General features: G+C 48.1%; 1 protein-coding gene and 1 long non-coding RNA gene across 5 annotated transcripts in view; one reads left to right on the top strand and one right to left on the bottom strand.

The window, feature by feature from the left end:
• Positions 1 to 83: 83 nt before the first annotated feature.
• Positions 84 to 19,824, bottom strand: LOC121069052. Its single transcript, XR_005819214.1, has 6 exons — positions 10,011 to 19,824; positions 4,296 to 9,454; positions 3,285 to 3,365; positions 3,100 to 3,189; positions 1,920 to 2,060; positions 84 to 1,456 (listed from the first exon to the last, which is right to left on the bottom strand). It is a non-coding gene; the product is annotated as an uncharacterized LOC121069052 (long non-coding RNA).
• CNOT6L (CCR4-NOT transcription complex subunit 6 like) overlaps positions 3,684 to 19,940 on the top strand; it is a 32,028-nt gene continuing 15,771 nt past the window's right edge. Inside the window, exons 1-2 of one of the 4 annotated variants that reach the window (XM_040554740.1) lie at positions 3,717 to 3,848; positions 11,445 to 11,485. In XM_040554740.1, coding sequence (XP_040410674.1) covers positions 3,786 to 3,848; positions 11,445 to 11,485 — 104 coding nt within the window. In that variant the 5' untranslated portion in view covers positions 3,717 to 3,785. Of the gene's footprint in view, positions 3,849 to 11,444; positions 11,486 to 19,569; positions 19,591 to 19,940 lie in introns of those variants that run through there. The other 3 variants (XM_040554741.1, XM_040554742.1, XM_040554744.1) reach the window with 3 other exon arrangements.

Raw genomic sequence — 19,940 nt, 5'->3', positions numbered from 1 at the left:
GCGCCGCTGCCGGCGCCCAACGTTCCCCCTGCTCAAAGGTCCCCCCCACCCCCTTCGCTCTCTGCCTAAAGGCCGGGGAAAACGCCTCCGTCCCGGCACGGTCCAAAGCCCGAGCACCAAAAAAACGCCCCTCGGTGCTTTCAGGGGGCTGGGTGGCGTGATGTGTGTGAAGGGAGGGTTTGGGTGGACAGTATTAAGGGGATCGTGAGGCACCGTGCGCCCGCCGCCATGCCCAAATCCCGACAGGCCCCGCATCGCTTTGCCATGGCCCCGAGCCGGTGGCTGCTGGGGAAAGGGTTTAAATCATCACGGTTTAAGCTGACAGCAGCCAGAAACCTGAAATGTGCCGTACAGATCTTACCCGTAAACATGCTAAAATAGAAACAAGGCAGAACGAGTTGCGGGAGAAATGCACCGCGTGAGTCACTGCCAGCCTGCCGCGGCTACTCCCCGATTTCCTCCTGCTTCCCTAGCCACAGTGCTCACAACCAGGGACATTTCTGTGTGTAATAAACTCCCCTGTGAGTTAACATCGGCTGCTCTGCTCCAAAATGATGTGCTGCGAGTCCCTAACAAAACTCTGCCTGCCCCAGACATCTGCTGCCAAGTCAGGGACTGATGTCCTCTGAAGCTGCGTGGTTTGTGTAGCCGGCGTGTCGGGCCCTGGCTTAAACCTGCTGCGTCCTGCAGCCGCTCCCAAGCCTTGCTGTGCTCATCTGGAGACACTCGATGCTTCTGGCTGGGAAATTCGGCCCTGCCAGAAACCCCAGTTCCAGGGTACGTGGCTTTAAAAGCCACGTTTGTGCTATTAATAACGGAAACAGTTGTCAATTAATTCCCAGTTGTTCCAAATAACTCAAGAAAGCTATTTTCTGGCCAAAGTCACCCTTGTCCCATTTCAAATGTGTTTGGAAAAGATCTGTCTGGTCTACAAAACTACCTGTGGAGCATGTAAGGACTCTGTTTATCTGGATGCTGAGCTGCTCCAATATACACCATGCGCTATATTCCAGTCTCTTGCTCTCTAAAGGGGGCCCACTTATTTCACACTGACGTGCTTTTGGCTACAAACATGCTGACTTCTGCAGTTTCATTCCCTCCCTGATGAACCTGGGACCAAGAATATTCTCCAAATTCTTTTTTTTTCTTAGAACTCTGAAGAGAGGTTTATCTATCTCTTCTATTGGTTTGCTCTGAAGTGTTTGTGAAACATCTGACTCACATTGACACTGTAAGTTTCTTTTCTGAACAGTGTATTTTCCAGTAGCACAAGACGAGTCCAATTTTTCTCTGTAAGCTTCTTACTGATTTAATAGACTCTGATGGGGGTCTAACCCAGTCTGCCATATTCTCTTGCTGTTTCAGTGCCTTTGTGCTCTCCTACTTCTGAGTAAGAGGCTGCCACGCTCACTGGAAGTCTGACCTGGAAGGGGTCTCAGCCCAGATCACCATGCCCCTTTGGTGAAGAAAGAAATACAGCTTTTGTCTCTACAGGGACCACGGGTAATGGGTAATGACCCTGCTGAAGGCCCGGCAGTTGTTTTGCAGGCAGCTGTTTGATGTTTACATCTCCTCGTGCATTCCCAAATACGGCAGGGAGCCCCTCGAACTAGAATTGTTATTTTTAAATCAGAGTAGCTGATGTTATGTGCATATGCAAAACATGGCATAACAAACCCGATACAGGTTTCTCCAATGTAACTGTTCACACTGTATCTCAGGAAAGGATCCAGGAAGATGGGAAGGTACAAGGGTGACAGGAGGAAGAAAATCTCCTCAGTTAAAGTCTTAATGACAAGTGAAAAAGCACAAAATCCAAGCATGGAGGCAGATCAGGTTTGGGCAACGGGGTTTCTTTTTGGATGGGCAATAGGCACCTACGTATCCTATAGTGGTGGCAAACGTAATACAAGACTTACCACGCGAGTCTGCTTAATATGCACCTGTGATCGGGTAACAACCCACATCCTTCACCCTGTTCCTCCATGACTTCTGAATCCCCTCATGAGCTTCCCATTTGTTCAACAAAAGGTCACTGCTGCAGATTGTGGGTGTTGGCTCTGTGGGGAAACACAGGCTCATGGTTAACTTGCTAATGATTCTTCCGTATCACCTGTACGGATACTCTGAATACCTCTTGTGCACAGCACGGTGAGGAACCCAGACATAACAAATTTATTCTGCGAAGGAAGCAGGGCCTTGGGGAGGCTGCGGTTTGCTGTACAAGTGGTGGGGGAGCCCCCAGGAGATGCTGATCCTGCCAGCGGTGACCCCGGGCAGGCCACTCGCAGAACCTGGTTTCTCAGTTACGCTCCCTTTTGAGAAGGGAGGGAAACAATACCTGAGGTGAGGGTGGCGAGGCCCTGGCCTGTAATGGGAGCTGGGAAACCTACAGAATGATTAACCCAGGCAGGGGAAAAAGGGAGGGCACAGTCCTCCTTCACTGGTCCGTTTGTATTTTTCAGGGAAGAGGAGTAATGAGCGAAACAGTTAAAGGCACCGCCATCAAAGTCAGTACCAAAGCCTTTAAAAGGCTGTACGTGATTTTTCTCCTAAGAAAGGCAGGCCACTAAACTTCTATTTGAAGAGTCTTTTTCTTTCTCCCTCCTTTCTCTCTGCCCTGCTCTGTATGTCCGTGCTTGCTCCTGATTACTCATTTACTCCATTTGCTAACAGAACCCCTTGAAAAATTTTGGAGGCTCCTTCCACGCTTCTGTTCTCTGAGCATAAACGAGTCCGGCACGAGTCTAGACAGCTGCAGAAGAACTGAGTTTCAATAAGAACTGCTTGTCCTACCCTACACCTCCCCAGCTGCTCGCTGCGAGGTACCTCACAGGTACTTCCCAGCAGCTCTATGCCGCTTTTGTTGCCAGTTTTCCCTCCTGTGCTATCCCACAGAATGAGTGCACGAAGACCTACACTCCTCTCCACCCCTGGTTTCTTCTTTTTTTTTTTTTCTATTTTGAATCCATGCTCTGTCTTCATGCAACACCCCTATTTTTTCTCTTGAACTTGGGAGCAGCCCTGAGAAGAAGGCAACCTCCAACTTTGGTGTGCCCAACTAGAGAAAACGGGCTCTAACATTGGCACGCCGTTTACCTGCGTTCCCGTGCTTCATCCGCCCTCAGACACGGGCCTGTACAGCCACAGTGTGGGCGCCCAAAAGGTTTTGCAGCAGACAGACGCTTCCTCTGGAGAAACAGAGGTGACGAATGTGAGCTGAGACACCACCTACACCCCCAACGCTCGGCTTTTGCCTCACGCTCGGCGAGGGGCCCGCTCACCCCGACATCTGCCTCACTTCCTCAGCTCGGCAGGCCTTTGTGGGGTGCCCTCTTCACGCAGGCTCTGGAAAAGGCTCCTCACTGCAATTAACGGCAACAATTAGCTGCGGAGGGCCGCTTACCCTCACTGCACTGGGGGGGCACGGGGTGGCCTCGCTGGGGTCGTGGCACCATTTTGGGCTGGGGCACCACTTCGGGGTCCGTCACTATTTGAAGGTCCCGTCACTATTTGAGGGTCCCTTCACCATTTCGGGGTCCCGTCACTATTTGAGGGTCCCGTCACCATTTCGGGGTCCCGTCCCCACTCGGGGCTCCGAGCACCCCCTCCCGTCCCCAGCACCGCCCGCCCCGCTCCCTCCTCCTCCTCCTCCTCCTGCCGTCCCCACCTCCCTCTCCCCCGCCCTCCGCGCCGCCCGAGCCCCGGCCCGCTCCTCCCCGCCGCCGCCACCGCCGCCACCGTCTCCCCGTCCCCGTCCCCGTCCCCGGCGGGCCGCCGCCTGCATGTCGTTGCTGCCCGCCGCCCCGCCGCCGCCGCCGCCCCGCCGCCAGCCGCGCCGGATGCAGGTGAGCGCCGCCGGGGCCTGCCCGGGGAGCGGGGCCGCCATGTCGGGGCCTGCGCCGGCCGCGGGGAAGGGGAGCCCGGCCCCGGGAAGGGGAGCCCGGGGTTGGGGGGAGCAGGCGCCCCACGGGTGTGGGGAGGGCTGCCCGCTGCGGGGGGCTCGGGGGGTTCGGCTGCCCGGCCCCGCGCCCTGGCGGAGTTTGCGGGGACGGGGAGCGGGGGCTCGCTGTGGAAACTTGCTGGGGAACACGGCGGGGAACATGGCCTTCCGAGAGCCCCCCGAGCCGCCCGCCGTGGGATCTCGGAGCAGGCCAAGCGACCGCTTCGGGGAGCTGTGACTTGTCGCCAGGCAGCCTGGGGTAATGGGGTGCTGCCACTGTCGCTGTCACCCCCACGCCACGCTGTGCCGCTTGGACAGGCACGGGGACGCGTCCCCGCCACCTGCAGCCAACCTGGAGGGGAAAACACCTCGCCTCGAGGTCGCTTCTCGCCTGTGTGGACATGGCCGATAACGAAAGTGACGATAACGCGGCTATTTTTAGCCCCTGCCGTTCCTCCGAGATGTTTGTGCCCCGGTGCATGTTTTTTGACGAAAAAAACCCACAAAGTATGTTCCTTCTCATAACGCCTTCTCTGCGACAAAACCCCAGGAATTCCTAGAAGCTGCATCCGAATTTGGAGGGCCAGAAGGCTTTGACAGGGGAGGAGCGTGGCCTTTACAAACACAGCACAGCCGGTGACTTCATTTCTGTGTTTTCCCCATAAATACACCGAGTTACTGTGAAATTCATACGGACGAGCACCAAAACGCAGCCCGCACGAGGTGCGGCCATGCGCTAGCGGTGCCTCACGGGAGGTGGAGGCTGGCTGTACGTGCGAGGCTCGCTTCGTGCCAGCGCAGCAGCTTGACCTGGCTTCCTGCGCGTGGCCGTCTCCACTGCCACCCTGCTGCATCTCGGGCCGGCTTCTTGTTATTGAAGCAGGTTTGCAGGGACCTGCGGGACTGCAAACGCTCACCTGGAGCTCACTGTGCTCCCTCGGAGGGTAGCAAAGAGTTATTTACGACTTTATCCCGTAATGTTGCTCCAGAGTAGATCAGCGGTGCATGCTTGTGACATCTCGCTGCTCCATGCCCTGGGATAACTACGTGCATCACCATATGCATGACCCGCAGTGTTGTGTTGATTCATCCGAACAGAACTTATGTTCGAGCATCCGCTGGGGCATGAAATCTCCTTGCCCGCTGTCTTCAGAGATGATTGCAGATGATAAAAGGCCTGTTGCAGTTTGCCTGTTCGGTTTAACTGAACAGTGGGAATTTTGCAGTGCTTTGCTGCCTGCCTCTCTCTGTCTGCTAAACACATCCCGTCAAACAGTTTCGGTTTTGTTCTCTTCTTGCTATTAAAAGCAAGAACTTTTTAGCACCATGAGTGCTAAAGTACAGCAGAACTTAATTTATTTGCTTGTGCCTTTTCTTCCTGCAGGGGCTCTTGCTTTCTAATTTAATTTGTGAATTTAAAGTACGACGTAATTGGATGATAGGTATTGCCACATTCCTGGGCTAAGTTTAGGTTTCTTCTCCCCTCGGAAGCCAAGATGCGAACATGCCCACGACACAGGAGCAAGAATGCCGATCATCAGACTGTTTGTTGGAAAAAGTTCATTTGGCAGCGGCCTGCAAAACGCAAAACTTTGCAGATTCACTTTGATCGCTGTTGAGCTTCACACCAGGTCTATATGGCAAACTTCTGCTGGCACAGCTCTGTCTGCGAGCGCAGTGACGAAGTGTGACCCGTGACTGACATAGCTGTGCCAGCAGAAGCCCCAGCTGTAGATGCAGTTATCTGCACAAGTGGACTTTTACTGATAGAGCTTGTTTTCGTTTTTAAGGGTGTTTTTTTCCCTGTGCTGGTAGCAGTGTCGTTGTCAGGAAAGCACAACTCTTGCAGGGCAGGAGGGGATCTGGTGTAATCAGCTGTTCGGCTGCCTGACTCGGAAGGCACGAGCGGTCAGTCTGTGTTTCGTGTGCGTGGCTCTCGTCTCCCCACCCGCCGTCGCTAGGGGCTCAGTAACTTCTGCAGTGGGAATTCTCCGCAAGTAAGTGGTGTTATGACTGCTACTTGTTTTCTTGCCTTGCGAGGGTATTTATAAAACTTCATTTCGTGTGATAAGCTGGGATTCTTTTATCATTCAGACTCTGGTTGTTTTTCATTACCGGTCTTATTTTTATAAAAAGCAAGGCAGGCTTTTCTCTGAGTTCGCCAAGCACAGCAATATTTAGCTCTCACACCAGTCTGACCAGAAGTAAGCCAGAACGTGACCCCAAGGTGTGTGTGGACTCTGGAAGTGAAGTGAAGGAATCAGTGGAGAAAAAATAATTAATTTGCACACCCGGGTGAATCTTTACTTAATTTAAATCTAAAACATCGCAAAGAAAAACTTACATTTAGGTAGCTCGCAGCAGCTGCTGTCTTTTTTGTTCAGAGTCAGTGTGCACAAACGGGGAGGTGTCTCTCTCTTTTCTTCTTTCTGCAAACATTCCGTTTTAAGTGGTAACATGCATAATTCTAGAGCAAATTTCCTTTAACCACACAAAACCACTGCTTAGCTCAGCCTCAGTCTGCTGGAGGCTTTCAGGTTACATAAGTTTAAGAGGGGGGCTAAATGCAAATAAACGGTTTGCTTTTTATTTACCAAAAAGAGATTTCTGAGTTGCAGACAGGTGTGTGAGGCGCTGGGTGTCATCTGATCTGCAGAGCGCTGAGAAAGCCAACATCATGGTGGAGATCAGTTGTTTGGGAGCCTCAGATGGCGCTTCAGAAAACTTTGAAAAACGAGTTAAAATACATTTTACTCATACCTCCTGGATCTAATTCAGGAGGATTTGCTGTGGATTTTCTACTTAAAGCGTTAAATGCTAAGCTTCTGCTAATATATATATTTTTTTAATTCAGCGCTTAATGTTGATAATGGCCTGTGACAAAGCTTGCATGCTAGTTACTTGCCTCCCTCCATCTAACAGAGTGTTTCTTCTGCCTCAAGCAGATGCGTTAGAGCTGTTGAAACATCGACAGCTCTTAAGCAGACAAACACTCTCCTCTGCACTTGCCTGTGTGCGCTGTGTCCCACCGGTGGCTCAAGCTGGCAAGCTCCCTGTGCTGCTGCTTGCCCAACCCTTGCCCTGCTCGTTTGCGTTGTCATCGGGTCTTCCGTCACCCTAGCCAGCTGTGTAGAAATTGCGAACGGATCCAAGAGCTGCGCCTTCTCCCCCATTTACCGGGTTGTAAATTTGCGTGTCAAAACGTGCGGCAAGCTCCGTGGAGTTGTCACCGTCCCAGCGGAGCGCGCTGCGCTTTGCTGGAGCCAGAAGGGGAAGCCCTGCTCTCCTCCCAGCCCTGCCTGCCCCGGCGCTGGCATGTGTTGGGTCCTGTGCTGAACCGGTTTCGCTCCCTCACCTGGCGGTAAATAAACAAAGCAGGAGGCAGAGGCTGCGGGGCGCTCATGTTTTTGAGAAGTGGTGGTTGTTGGATCTCCAGAAGGCACCGTGTAACTTCATCTTCTGAGCAGTCCCGTGGCTTTTAGTGATTGGTCTTCACGGCTCCTGCCTCTCATCTGTAATGGTAAAAGCAGAGAGGGTTTTAGGACGTTTCTTCGTGGCTATCTTTATCTGATGACAGCATTTCTGAATCTTAAAAGGCTCACGCTTCCCAGGTCTGTGTCAGTAAACTTCACACGTGTACTTCCAGCCACAAGACACCCCTCCAAAAAACGAACAGACAGCTCAGAGGGGACAAAGCGAACTCTCAAGGAACCTGCAGGAGATGGCAAAAGGACTCTATATGCAGAGGATTTACTGGGTCCCTTTGTGCCTCTTTCAGGAGTAGACCTCAGAGAGCGAGGTGCAGAGGGGACTGTAGGCTTTTAGCAGAACACGCTGGCTGGTTTTGCTGTAAGCTTGATACACTCACAAAAGGGCAAAGTTACAGCTACCTGTGCTGGCATGGTACTGGACGTGACTCGGTTCCCATTATTTAGGAGAGGACTTATCTCCCAGGTCAGCACTGAAAACCAAAAAACCCGACCTGGAATTGTTCTGAAGGAAAAAAGAAGTGCATTGGAGGAAGATCTCACCAGAAAAGTTGCTCCGGAGTCCTGTTCAGCAGAATAACTTTTGCAGCCACTTGCACATCTCCGTACAGAGGATCAAGAAGTGATTTAACAGTGTTCAGACACTACCAGAAAGCTTTCCCTCTAGGGCTGAAAAGGCAGTCATTTAAAATACAATTAAAACCAGGCAGAAATACCTTATGTGATGTTCTACAAGAAACAATTTTTATACCTTTCGAGGGAAGACATTAAATCAGCATTGAAAAAAATTCCACGAGATTAAGAAAAAGCAGCTGCAGACAATTTTAGACACCACTCGTGCAGGCAGCGAACACGGAGATTTCGGAGCGACACAAAGCCGGCACCCAGGGCCAGGGAGCAGAACCCCATTTAGCGGCTGCATGTCCTGCAAACGACTGGTTTAACTAAAGCTTGCAACCTGCGTGTGTACACAAGGAGCAGATAAGGCTGTGTGTTCTCCCTTACTTTGGCATTTCCTGATGTAAATGATTAATGGCGTTTTATGGTTGCACGGCGTTGTAGCTGGTTATGCTTAGCATTTCGCTGAAGGGTTTTATTGTCTTTCTGCCTGCCGGTAAGGGGGCTTTATACGTGATATTTGCCCCGAGAAAGGTGTATAAAATAGGATTAAAAGGGCTGTAGGACTGTCTGCAGATTTCCTAGGATGTGTAGATGTGTATTTCAAATAAAGTTAACACTGTGTGTGTTGTCTGCAGGCAGGTTTCACAGATCTACAGCACTTGTACGCAGTCATGTTAACAAAGGTGTTCAGACGGTCACACACCAGGAGAGAAATGAAATACTTTTCCTTTTTTTGTCAAAGTAAACACGTTGGGGAATGCGAAATGCTGCCACTTTGAGCACAACGCTGTGAGTAGGGCCAGGGGAGAGAGGAAGAGGAGGGCTTTTTGCTCATCACCTTGCTGCTGAAAGCAAGGCGAGGCTTGCTTATGACATTGGTAGTTAAAGATGGCGGGGTCAAAACTGGTTACCTGAGGATCAAAGCAGCAGCAGGCTGGCCCCCATTCCAGTAGGTCCATGGGAACGCTTGTACAGCTTTACTTTGTCCACCAGATTATCTGTCTTGCCTACGACCGTCAGCAGTGCTTGTTCCAGAGAGAAAAGTTGCTGGAGGTGGCGGGACTGATATGGGAATAAAGGTGCCAGCCCTCTGGAGGAGACGTACGCTTTCTGAATCCACGTGGTGATGGAACTTCAGATGGGACTTCATTTTTTTCTTTTTTTTCCCCGTTTGCAGCTTGAGGGTTGGTAAATCTTTGCTGGTGTACAGACCTGAACTGACCGATCCCTCATAGCACCCTGCAGCCATCCAGCCCTGCTGATGAGTAGGGTCTCTGGGGGCCCGTGTGGGCAATGGGAACACAACCAAAAGCTCCTGCCTGTGCATCCTTCGTCCTCACCACCAGCTCTTCCACAGACACTACTGCAGGCTGGCACCTCTCCGGTCCCTTCTTGCAGCCAGCTGAAACTCAAAACCAATGTGAATATTTTAAACGCTTTTTAAAGGCAAAAGAATATTCACAGGTTGAGGCAGCTCTGCAGGTAGTGGAATAGATGAATGATTAGTACACTGCTGCTGCACAGTGAGTTTTGTTGTGAGCTTTTGGGGGAGGCAGGGAGGGAAACAGTCTCCTCAGGAAGCAAGGAGAAAAGGGAATCGCTTCTTTCAGCAATAAACGAGCTCGTTTACTCTTTTTTTGTGGCAGGAGAACTGTGGAAGGGGGAAAGCAGAGAAGCTGCTCTGTGTGCTTGGCTCAGTATTGTGGTCCTGTCTTCTGTGAACGACGGGGTGGAGAGCTCTCGCAGGTTTTTAAGCTTTCAGTTATGTGGCCTGCAGCTGTTTCAGCTTCTGGTGCTCAGCACTAAGGTTTCACAGTCTAAAGAGGTGTTTGAGAGTTTCCGATGGAAAGGCCCCGTTCAAATGCCGCGGAAACATTTGTCTCTTCCACGGAAGCTGGGGAGTTTGCTCCCGGGAGATGGAGGTGAATGGCCACCCGAGACTTGCCTGCCCCACGCACCTTGACTTACACTTGCATGAAGTTATTAAGCTTTCTGGTGGCTCTGGGGTGAGGGGGTCTTCCCAAACAAACGCCTTTGTTCTTCTATAGTGCCCTCCACAAACGGGGTATTTCCTTTGCCTTTCTCCTTGCTTTGGGCATAGAGAGCAGGAGCAGAGTTACAATGCTTGGCGAAAGCATAGCGTTATCACCCGGCCATCTGCGGGCAGAACCACGGACAGGAACTGCTGCCAGCGCTGTGAGACTGCAAACGTTGCCTGGCTTTTCGGAGAGGGCTTGTTCGCTAGCTTCTTGTCGGAGCACGTATTGGTATGCACCGCTCAGCTTGTACACAAACGACACAGGCTGCTGCTAAACAGAGCTTCCTGCTGATAAAGAGAAATGTGAAACTTAAAACTGATTTTCACGGGACACAAAGGCAGAATATTTGTCCAAAAAGTTCTCTCCGGGCAAGGGAAAACACTCTCTTTGGCGTTTTCTTAGAGGAGAGGAACTGACCAGCCCAGGGCAGGAAGAGGCCAGCTGGGGCAGTGGTGGACATAATTCCAGAGGACTGGGGACTTCTCTTTACTGGCTTCCTCTATTCCTTAAAACTCAATTTGTATTTACCCTGGTAGATGAATTTACAACTGGCCTTGGAAATGGGAGAGAGCTACCACAGGATGAATTATCCACCCAGCAGAAATTTCCATTTGTGAACGCCTTTCCTCTAATCCCTTTTTGTTGTGGAAAGTTAAGAAAGCAAAAGGAAAATAGGGCTGGGCAACTTCTCATATGCCAGAATATAGTCTTAAGTGCCAGGAAGAGCTGGGTTCAGATCATCAGGTTGCCCTTAGCTTGCATTTTTTCCTCCAGACAAATTAGGTCTTACTGTTGGGAGCAGTTAAATCTTCAGGCTTTTTTTTTTTTTTTTTTTTTTTTGGCTTGTGCAGTGACCCTCATCCTTCTCCCTCTTAGTCTGGAGGGGAAGATTGGGAAGGAGGGAAGCTTGTCAGATAAATGAGGAATATTTTGAGTGGATGAGAGAAGCATATATATCAAGTATTTGAGACCTGCTAACATATGGGCCTTAGGATATCCATTTCATTCTTTGATGCATTTTTTGGTGTACGGTTTGACTTGAAGACAGTAAACAGTCCTGTGACGACTGCGAGATGTTTTTCTGCCTGTTGCAGTAACCCCAAATGCTGCTGAACTGAGCTCCCCTTGCATTTGAAGGTGCTGCCGTTCAGGTTTAAATTGATGCCATTCCTCTCGTGGTAGATGCAGGTACGGCCAAAGTAACCCTGGATGTGTATGCAGGGAGATGAGTACAACTTTACAGTATTTTCTACTTACAAAATTCTGTGTTTTAAAACCTAGACAGTGCTACAGTATTCCTAAATCCATACCTGTCTCCTCTGTGTACCCACTGTGTCTGTGCTCTTGCTTTAGATGCTGTCTCTGCGAAGCAGTGGCGTGTGTGCAGCCCGGAGGTGAGTGCCGCTTGGTAGGACCGCTGTCTGAGATTGGGCTCTTCTGTCGCTTCTTTCAGAGACCATCTTCTTCTTTGCAAGCTTACGTAGCACTTGGATGCCCCCACGTCTCAGGGCATTGCCACCCTTGAAAGGCAGCGCGTGCTGCAGCTCTTCCAGCAGCAGCCGATGGCTTGCCTAGCTCCGAATCTGCAGCGAAGGACTGCAACCAAAACTCGGCGTGGTGGGGAGGGAAGGGGACTGCAGGGAGGCCTTTCCGAAAACAGATGTTAGGGAACTCTTTAATCATCTTGTGTGCTAGCCTGTGTGCTGACGGAGAACAGAAAACTGATCTGTTTGTGGAACGTCAGCAAAAATTGCCAAGGGTATTCCTTGGTGAGGTAATGAGCGCGCGTTAGATGAAATCCCTTCCAGTGGCGAGCGGGGGAACCACCCAAGTCTAACTTACCTTTCGGCAGAGCAACGAGCCGAGTTGGGTAGCTCCTGGCCGTGCCCCTTGCTAGCTAGCATACACAGCAGGGTTCCTTCACGTTTCACTCTAATAGACTAAGAGTGAGCATTAATCCTCGTTCAGGGCAGCAGAATTAGCCTTACGCGAATTCAGATTTAGAGACGGGCATACCTCAGTGCTGGGCAGCACCTTCACCCACCGGGGGTCACAGCTCGTGTGCCTCATCGTTGCGGGCAGGTTTTATGGGTGCTTGGAGCAAGTTAACCTTCAGATGTTCGGGGCTGGTTCTTCTGTTAGATGGGAATTCCTTGGTCCCCACAGAGACGGTCTTGGGCTGTTATTAGCATAATTTCTCACTTGCCATCATTCTGGAATGCATCTAGAAGTACATGTTAATCGTTAACATTGATTTTAAAACTAAACCTAGCATTTAGAGCTTAGGTTTGGTATAAGTGCACATGGGAAGAGTTGGATTATCGAATACAGGAGAAGCTGAACTAATTTTTGATACCTGATAGCTTTTTTTCTGGCAATCAGGCAAACTTTCTTACTTCTTTGACTAAAAAAGTAAAGTACATTTAAATACACCCTACCAAGAAAGGGATTTTTATGCCTAGAAAGTACTTCATTTTTTAAATAATCCCTTTTATTTCTCCTCCACTTTTGGGCACACAGGCCTAGTGCAGCATCCCACGGCCCAGTTAAACTGGACTCTAATATGAAAGGGCTAGGTTTTTGTGCCAGTGATTGCAAAACACTTTCCACTATTGGTGTGCTTTTTCTTTGACTTTTTTTTTATTTTATTTTATTTTGACTAGTCCAAATCTCCCCATAGCTGAACAGGGCAGGCTTTGTAACTTTAAAGCTGTTTGAAGCAAGTTTTGTGGTGGCACACTTCCACGTTGTTAATTATTGCTGCAAAGACCAGATTGTGAGAGATAAGCTGGCTGTTATCTCCCTATCAGGTAGGGAGAGTAGCTGAAGTGCTGCTGGGCTCTGCTTATGTTGTTAGAGCGCTGGCAGCCTACCACGGAAAGGTTAAGATAGCATTGTAGCCACGGAAATAATCGCATTCGTTCTTTTCTCCGAACACAAACTTTCTTTGGAGGATGAAAGGTTATTGATGATTGGCATTGTGTTTTAAAGAAAGGAAGCAGCATTTGTTGAGCAGGCCCCTTCAGAGCTGCTGCAGTGGAGTGTGCGAATTAATAATTCTGGTGTGGTTCTGCTCAAAAGACGGATCGATAGCCAGCTTCTCTCCAGTTATTGAACCCAAGGAGCTGAATGAGCCAAGGTGTTGGCTCAGGGCAACCTGAACAGGCTCTTTGTTTCCGAGTGAGTGGCTGAATGAAGTGAGGTGTAGGATTAGGTTTGTCAATACAACAGTCCCTTCCCTAGAGGCTGGGAGCGATGCTAGTAAGCTCCAACACTTTGAACCTACTCAGTTCTCAGCATTGGAAGTTTTCCATCTCCTTGGTCCTATCAATGTCAAGCAGGTAGCAAGAAAACCTGCTCTCAGCTGCAGCCACACACCGCTGCTTTTCTTCTGTGCTCACAGCCCAGGACAGTGTTTTGTCTCAATGTTTGCCACGAATCAGGCAGCCGCAGTGGCTGCTTCCTTCCCCAGACCCCCAGTGACTTTAGTTCTTAATCCTTTAAGCCACACTGCCCCATCTCATTAACAGATCAGCACTCTCCAGGGGCTGGGGAGGCACTGCAAGTGGGTCACTTCTTTGAAATGGTGTGGGACACTCGTGTAAATAAACATGCTGCTTAAACCATCCCTCTGGGGGCTCCTGGTGAGATTTATTTACAGGCTGGCTGTTGAAACTGTCTTCTCTCCTTGTCCCATAACTGAGCCTGGTATGCATGTCTGGTAAATGGAGCTTTGCTTTTGAGCAGGTACCTACCACATATTTGCATGTAAACTAGTCCCTAAGAACCCTCCTTACGGTTACAGGTATAAAACACCTGCGAACAAAGGCAGGCATTACTTACCGGGACTGGATGCAGATGTTCAGGAGAGGTCGTGTACACAACGAGAGGTAACAGACCATTTCAAATAGAGCAGAAGCTGCTCTTTCTAAGTAAAACTGAAAATGTTAATACAGAAATTCAAGTAACTACTTAATACTGCATAGTATTTCCACGCAGTAAAAGGTTCAGCTGTTCTTGTAAACGGGGCTGTGACATAAAGGAAAAGGAAGGGCGGAAACCTGGATTTTCTTGCATTACCTGCAATTTAAGGAAAGCCTCACTACTTCATTTAAAGGAGATGAGGAAACGGGGGGAAATAACTCATGGGTGTATGTCAGTAGGGCAATTAGCATTTCAGTCAAGTGCCAGTTGGCTCTGAAATTAACAGAATACAGCTAGTTCCCTCCCTTCCCACTCCTCCCTTTGGCTTTTGCTCCTTTTTCTTTTTTTTTTTTTTTGTGACTTTTCTGTGCTTCTCTTGGCTTTTATGATCGTCGCTGAAGTGATAATGTGAAGCCCTCTGGGACCCCGCCACCACTGAAGTTGCTATCAGCTGCTGCATCCTGGCTACCTCTTGCATTGCATGATTCCCCCTGCAAATGAATTTCACTGTGCTCGGGCTTGTACTCCGTGTCAAGGCAAGCAATGCCACAGATGAGCAGGAGGTGGGAAGCCTCGCAGGATGTGGTTGCTGAACGTCGCTGCACCCAGCTGAACATCTTGTTTTGCTTGCCTTGCAGGGGCTTGACAGCACGTGGGTGAGCAGAGACAGCGCTCTAATCAGCGTGCCAGGCACAGGCAATTTTCTACTGAAAACGAAGCAAGTTAGGGTGACGGTGAACGTGTCCTCAGTCCCTGAGCACAGTCACTTCACAGGGATTTGCCAGACACTGCTGCACCTCTTGCATGACGGGGAGCTCACTGATGAACAAAGAGAGGATTGCCTGTTAAACTGAGCATATGAAACTTAAATAGCCTCCTCTTGCTGAGCCTAATCTAAGTACTGCATGGAATAAAAACTAGGGCAAGATTTGGACACGTTCCATGTATTGTCCCTGTGCTTGTTGTTGACATGGCCTTGTCACCATGCTTCTGGGCTCACTAGCTGGAGCGGGTGGGTGCAAGGCCAAAATCCTGCAGTCAGTCTCTCACAGAGTTGCCACCAGTGATAAAGACTATAGCACTCCCTAAATCGTCAGCCCAAGACAACAGTTGCTCCATGAAGACTCCTCCTGCCTGTGTGAGCTTCTTTGAAGCCTGGTGGTTGTCTGAGTCTCTGCTGATGACCAAAGAGGTAACACTGCCAGGCAGCACTGTCGTAAGAATCTGCTCCCTTCTGCTTGTCAGGGAAGGGATGCCTCTTGACTGATTACAGCTGGGAATAACAGCTTCTCATTCTCTCAGCATTAGTATAGAGATCCCATGACTTAAGTCTTCCTAGTCTTCTACTTATTTTGCTTCCCTGACCCACCCCCCATTACGTGGGTGGGAGAAGATTGCGTCAATTGTGATATAAAGCTACACTCTGGGCCTTGAAGGAGCTCTGCCAGATGAGGCTTTGATAGTTGCAAGTAAGGCCAAAGCAAGCTGCTTTTGTTGAAATATTTTGAAATATGAATATATGAAATATGTTGAAATATTTTCTACATCTAGTATTTACCTTGATGATGGAGCAGAGCAGGGTTTTAATGAAGCATTCAGCTTGCAATGTGTGTAGACTCTTAAGAGAGCTTCAAGTTAAGGAAGTGAAATCCTGGAGCTAGACCTAACAAAGTTATCTTAACTCTCAGTAAAGCACGTTTGTTTTCAGATGCGTGACTGATGTGGTTCAAAACAACCTCCATATTACCTTGCTGTATTTTTAAATATGTTAGGAGTCGAGAAGAATACAAGCGGATGTAATTTGCTAAAAGCATTCCACAAGCAAGGTCCTGTCTTTTCCACTTGGAGCACAGATTATGTTTTAAAAAAAGCAAACAGTGCTGAGGCTCTGTCTACACATTACAGTAGAGGCAAAGTTTCTGTTGCTACAGACTTGAAAGAAGTTAGAAGTAAATGATCCTAAATGCTGCAGATTTCCAAAGTTCCCCTGGCTATGTGGTTTGGGGCTCTTTCTGAGAAAGAAAAGATTGCTAATGAGTGGAGATCACTCCTACAACAGTCCTACTGAGTTCACGTAGAGAAACTCTCTGTATTGCAGAGTCAGTGTGCCATCTCACGAGGAACAGTTTTCTTGAATGGATGATAGGAAAAGAAATACATCTTTTTATAGGTTTATAAAACAAAGGATTTTTTTTCAGTTGCGTTTGTGGACTGCATAGTTTGTTGCTAGCTCCATAGTACTCAGCTCAAAATTGTAGCTGTTATTTCTAAGACTTAACATTAACTTCAAATTTGGTCTTTTGCCTTGTGGTATTTTCCTCTTTGTTATTTTCCTCTGTTATTTTTTATGCTGTTGGTAGGACATTTACTTGTGTTCAAGTAGCCTCTATTTATTTATTTTGTCTGTACTTTCAAAGCTTGTTTGAAACCTCAGTTTTGGGAAATGACCATAACAGAAAGCCTATTTTCTCTTACTCATAAAAAAAAAAAAAACCACTATGAAGAGGTATTTTAATTCATTTCACTGATAACCTCTATTACCAATCACATTGCTTGGAATAAGAAATTGAAGAGAGAGAGTACCTTTGTTGACAGACCCCCAGCGCTCACTGAGCTCCTGGTAGATGCAATGGCTAGAGAGGCGGTTGAACACATTCCTGCAGGAATGCACGAGGAAAAAATTCAGATCCAAGCAAAGACTATCACAGTTCTCCATACATATTTTCTTGCTAGTATATACACTAGCTACTGTATATACACTAACATACCCTAAGCTAATATATCTGTACATATATTATCAGTTATGTTTTAAACCCCCATAACATACCATTGAACAATCACCCTTTTTTTTTTTTTTTTTTTGCTCTTCAGCTCAAAGTACTCCAAAAGCCAGTTTTTGTATTTGTGGGCATTGGCTGTACTTTCTCTTCTCCTTGGGGAGCCTGAGATGAGACTTGTCTGACACTTGTATGAAAATGGAGCGTGCTTATTACAGAGCAGTAGCCTTCCTCTCCACCCTTTGCAACCATTTAGCCTTGTTTACAAGATACATAGATTAAAAACTGTTCTGTTTTCCAGCTTGGAGTCCAACTTTCCAATGTTAAATAACACATGCCTCTGTGTGTATGTATGCATATATAATACATATATAAACAAACACACGCACATGCTCTGGCCTTGTCAGCCGGTAAGGTTTTTAAACCCTGGTGAGGGATTACTGCATGGAAGTGGATGGACAGTAAGCTGTTACTGTGCAGAGGAAGGAGGAGTGATTCAGGGCTGTCTGCTGGATAGTTTTCAAAATGCTTTGGCAGTTTGACTCATGTATACACAGAGGCTGAAAAATCACAAAGAATGTCACTCTGCTGGAGGCCAGGATTTTGAGTTGTACCAACACATCCACAAATATAGGGCAGAAAGGAGATGAAGCTGTAGCTCTCTTGGATATTTTTTTTCTCTCAATTTCTGCCCTCGTTACAAATAGACAACTTATATACGCATTGAGTTCTGAAAGAACTTACACGGAACAACATTAGAGTAGCTGTTGTTTAAGAAATGCATCTTTTAAGCTCCCCAGGGAAGGGACTGGTCATTATTTTGGAACAGCACATAGCTCTAAGGGACTTTGACCTATCTGGCTTCAAAGTCCTCCTGCAACATAGATGCCAAATAATCAGGACAGCTTTGAGCAGTGTTTTTCTTTCCACGGAACATACATTAATCCTTTGGCTATATACGGTGTATTTGCCTTCAGAGTAAGAGACCCGACTTTATTAGAAGTGGTAGAGCAGCTCATCTCTCGTAGCAACCCCCAGGTACTTAATTTGGTTTGTCTGGATGTGCTGTGTAATGGAAGAGATTTTTCCCTATCCTCAACTGCCGTTGATTTCCCCCTACCCATACAAACCACCCCCACAGCATAGTTTGGGAGATTTCTTGTCCCTAGCACAGTGTCCTCATTTCTCCTCCTGAGTTGATATGGTTTGTAGGGCCGCCTTCAGCTTCTCACTAAGAGGAGTCATGGTTTATAATTCACACTGCTAACTATATCCTGCTTATCTCATGCTCTCCACACCTACACAACTTGAGAAGATCTCAGATAGTTAGATACAGAAGAGCATTGCTCTTTTCTGTTGTTACCTGCTTGGGTTTTTTTTGAAACTCCAAGCATGCAGAAGCTCCTGTTGTTCATTACCCAAAACATCTCTTCAGAGTAAGAGCCTGATAGCTTGATACTTCTTTCCTCAATAGACCACACTCTTCACATCTTCGGTACTATTACATTATGCCTTTTTTTGTTCTAGTTGATAGTCAATAAGTCCTATACAGAAGAAATAATAATAAAAAAAAATCCTACAATAGCATTTAAAAGCAAGAAGAGAAAAGAAAAAAAATGAGAAAACCCACACCAAAGGGGGTGCTAAGAGGGATACAGACCTGCTACTTATAACACTCCAAAATCAAGCAACTTCCTTCTAGCCCCTTTTATATACATTTGAGCTAGAGTTGCTTAAGTTCACCTGGGACCACACTTGATTTCAGCTGGGTAACATTGCTCTGCCAGTCAGCTCCTGGCCTCTGAGGGCAGACTCAGAGGAAGAGTTAGCACATAAGCATGAAACTGTTCTTAGGAACCCACAGATTTCAAAGTTTGTTTGGAGCTTAAATATCATTTTTGTAATGCACTCATGTTCTCAGATCCAGATTTTCTTTGCTTTATACAATATCAGGGTCATACTGTTGAAGTTTACATATTTAGGTTTTTAGTGGAGAGCAAGTTTTAATAGCTTCATAAATTTCTCAAGGGAACTCTTTGGAAGAAAAGACATCGGGAATTTTCTTTTTTGTCCCACTTCAAAAGAAAAGAAACAGCGCACACATTCTGCTTATGTCACACCACATTAGCTGAGCTTTAGCAGAGGTCCCACAAAACTCTCAAGGTGTGATCCCTGCCAGCTGAAGCTGCCCCAAACCTGTGCTGCTTCGGTCCCCATGCCCCTGGCTGCTTTGCTCCTTGCGACGCCACCACTGCTTGAACAATTTGGGGGTTAACGGCTTCAAGGGACTTGGTGTAGCTCCCTGAAGACTGAGCAAAAATAGGTTGGGATTTTTTGATATTGGCTTAGTGCCAGGACAAGCAGAGGGGGAGAGGGAACCGTAGGAGCTGGGAACTCGGGCAGAATTCAGTTTTGCTTCAAAAAAATACACGCAGTGGCTTTCGAGTTTTGCTTAACGTTGTTGTTATGCCGAAGAAACAAGTATATTTGATTTGGGTTTGTTTTCCTTTTTTCTGTAACTGTGGAAATCACACTGATCTTTGACTCACAACTATTTCAAAATAATCCTACAGTGACTAACATCTGAAAAATGTGCGTGTCGTTCGACTCGCCGTTTGGGGCTCGTTTCGTTGGAGGGCCCCTGATTGCCGCAAATTGCTTTAAATTGGCAGAGCCCTTCTCATAACAGGCGATATTTCAACATAACTTAATTGGGTTTCCTCCCAAAGAGGAAACAGCCATCCTGAAGCTTTTCGAAGGTGTCACCCGGTCAGTGGTCACCCCGGGCCGGCGGGCAGGTATGGATGAACGTGGGGTGACTCAGGCTCCAGCCACCTCGGCACGAAGGCCGTCATCACTGGGCCATGGGATGTTTTTCTAACTTCTGCCGGGCGGAGAGGAGCAAGGCTGTGGGGATCTGGCGGCGTGAGCCCTGCTCTGGTTCACAGCAAGAGGAGGCCTGTGCCGCTCGCAGGCCTTGACTCGCCATGCGTGTGATAGCAAGGACCCCTGGCTGGACCAGGCCTGCCTGAGCTGTTAGCCATCTGCGCCTGGCTTGCGATGAAACAGCAAGCAGGAATACAAATGATTTCCCACTTGCCTTTTTTAACTGGAAGTGCGCCTTGAGAACTCGTAGGAAGCGGCCGCG

This window comes from Cygnus olor, chromosome 4 (genome assembly GCF_009769625.2).
Source record: "Cygnus olor isolate bCygOlo1 chromosome 4, bCygOlo1.pri.v2, whole genome shotgun sequence".
NCBI lineage: Eukaryota > Metazoa > Chordata > Aves > Anseriformes > Anatidae > Cygnus > Cygnus olor.
This window is presented reverse-complemented; position numbering and strand designations above follow the sequence as displayed.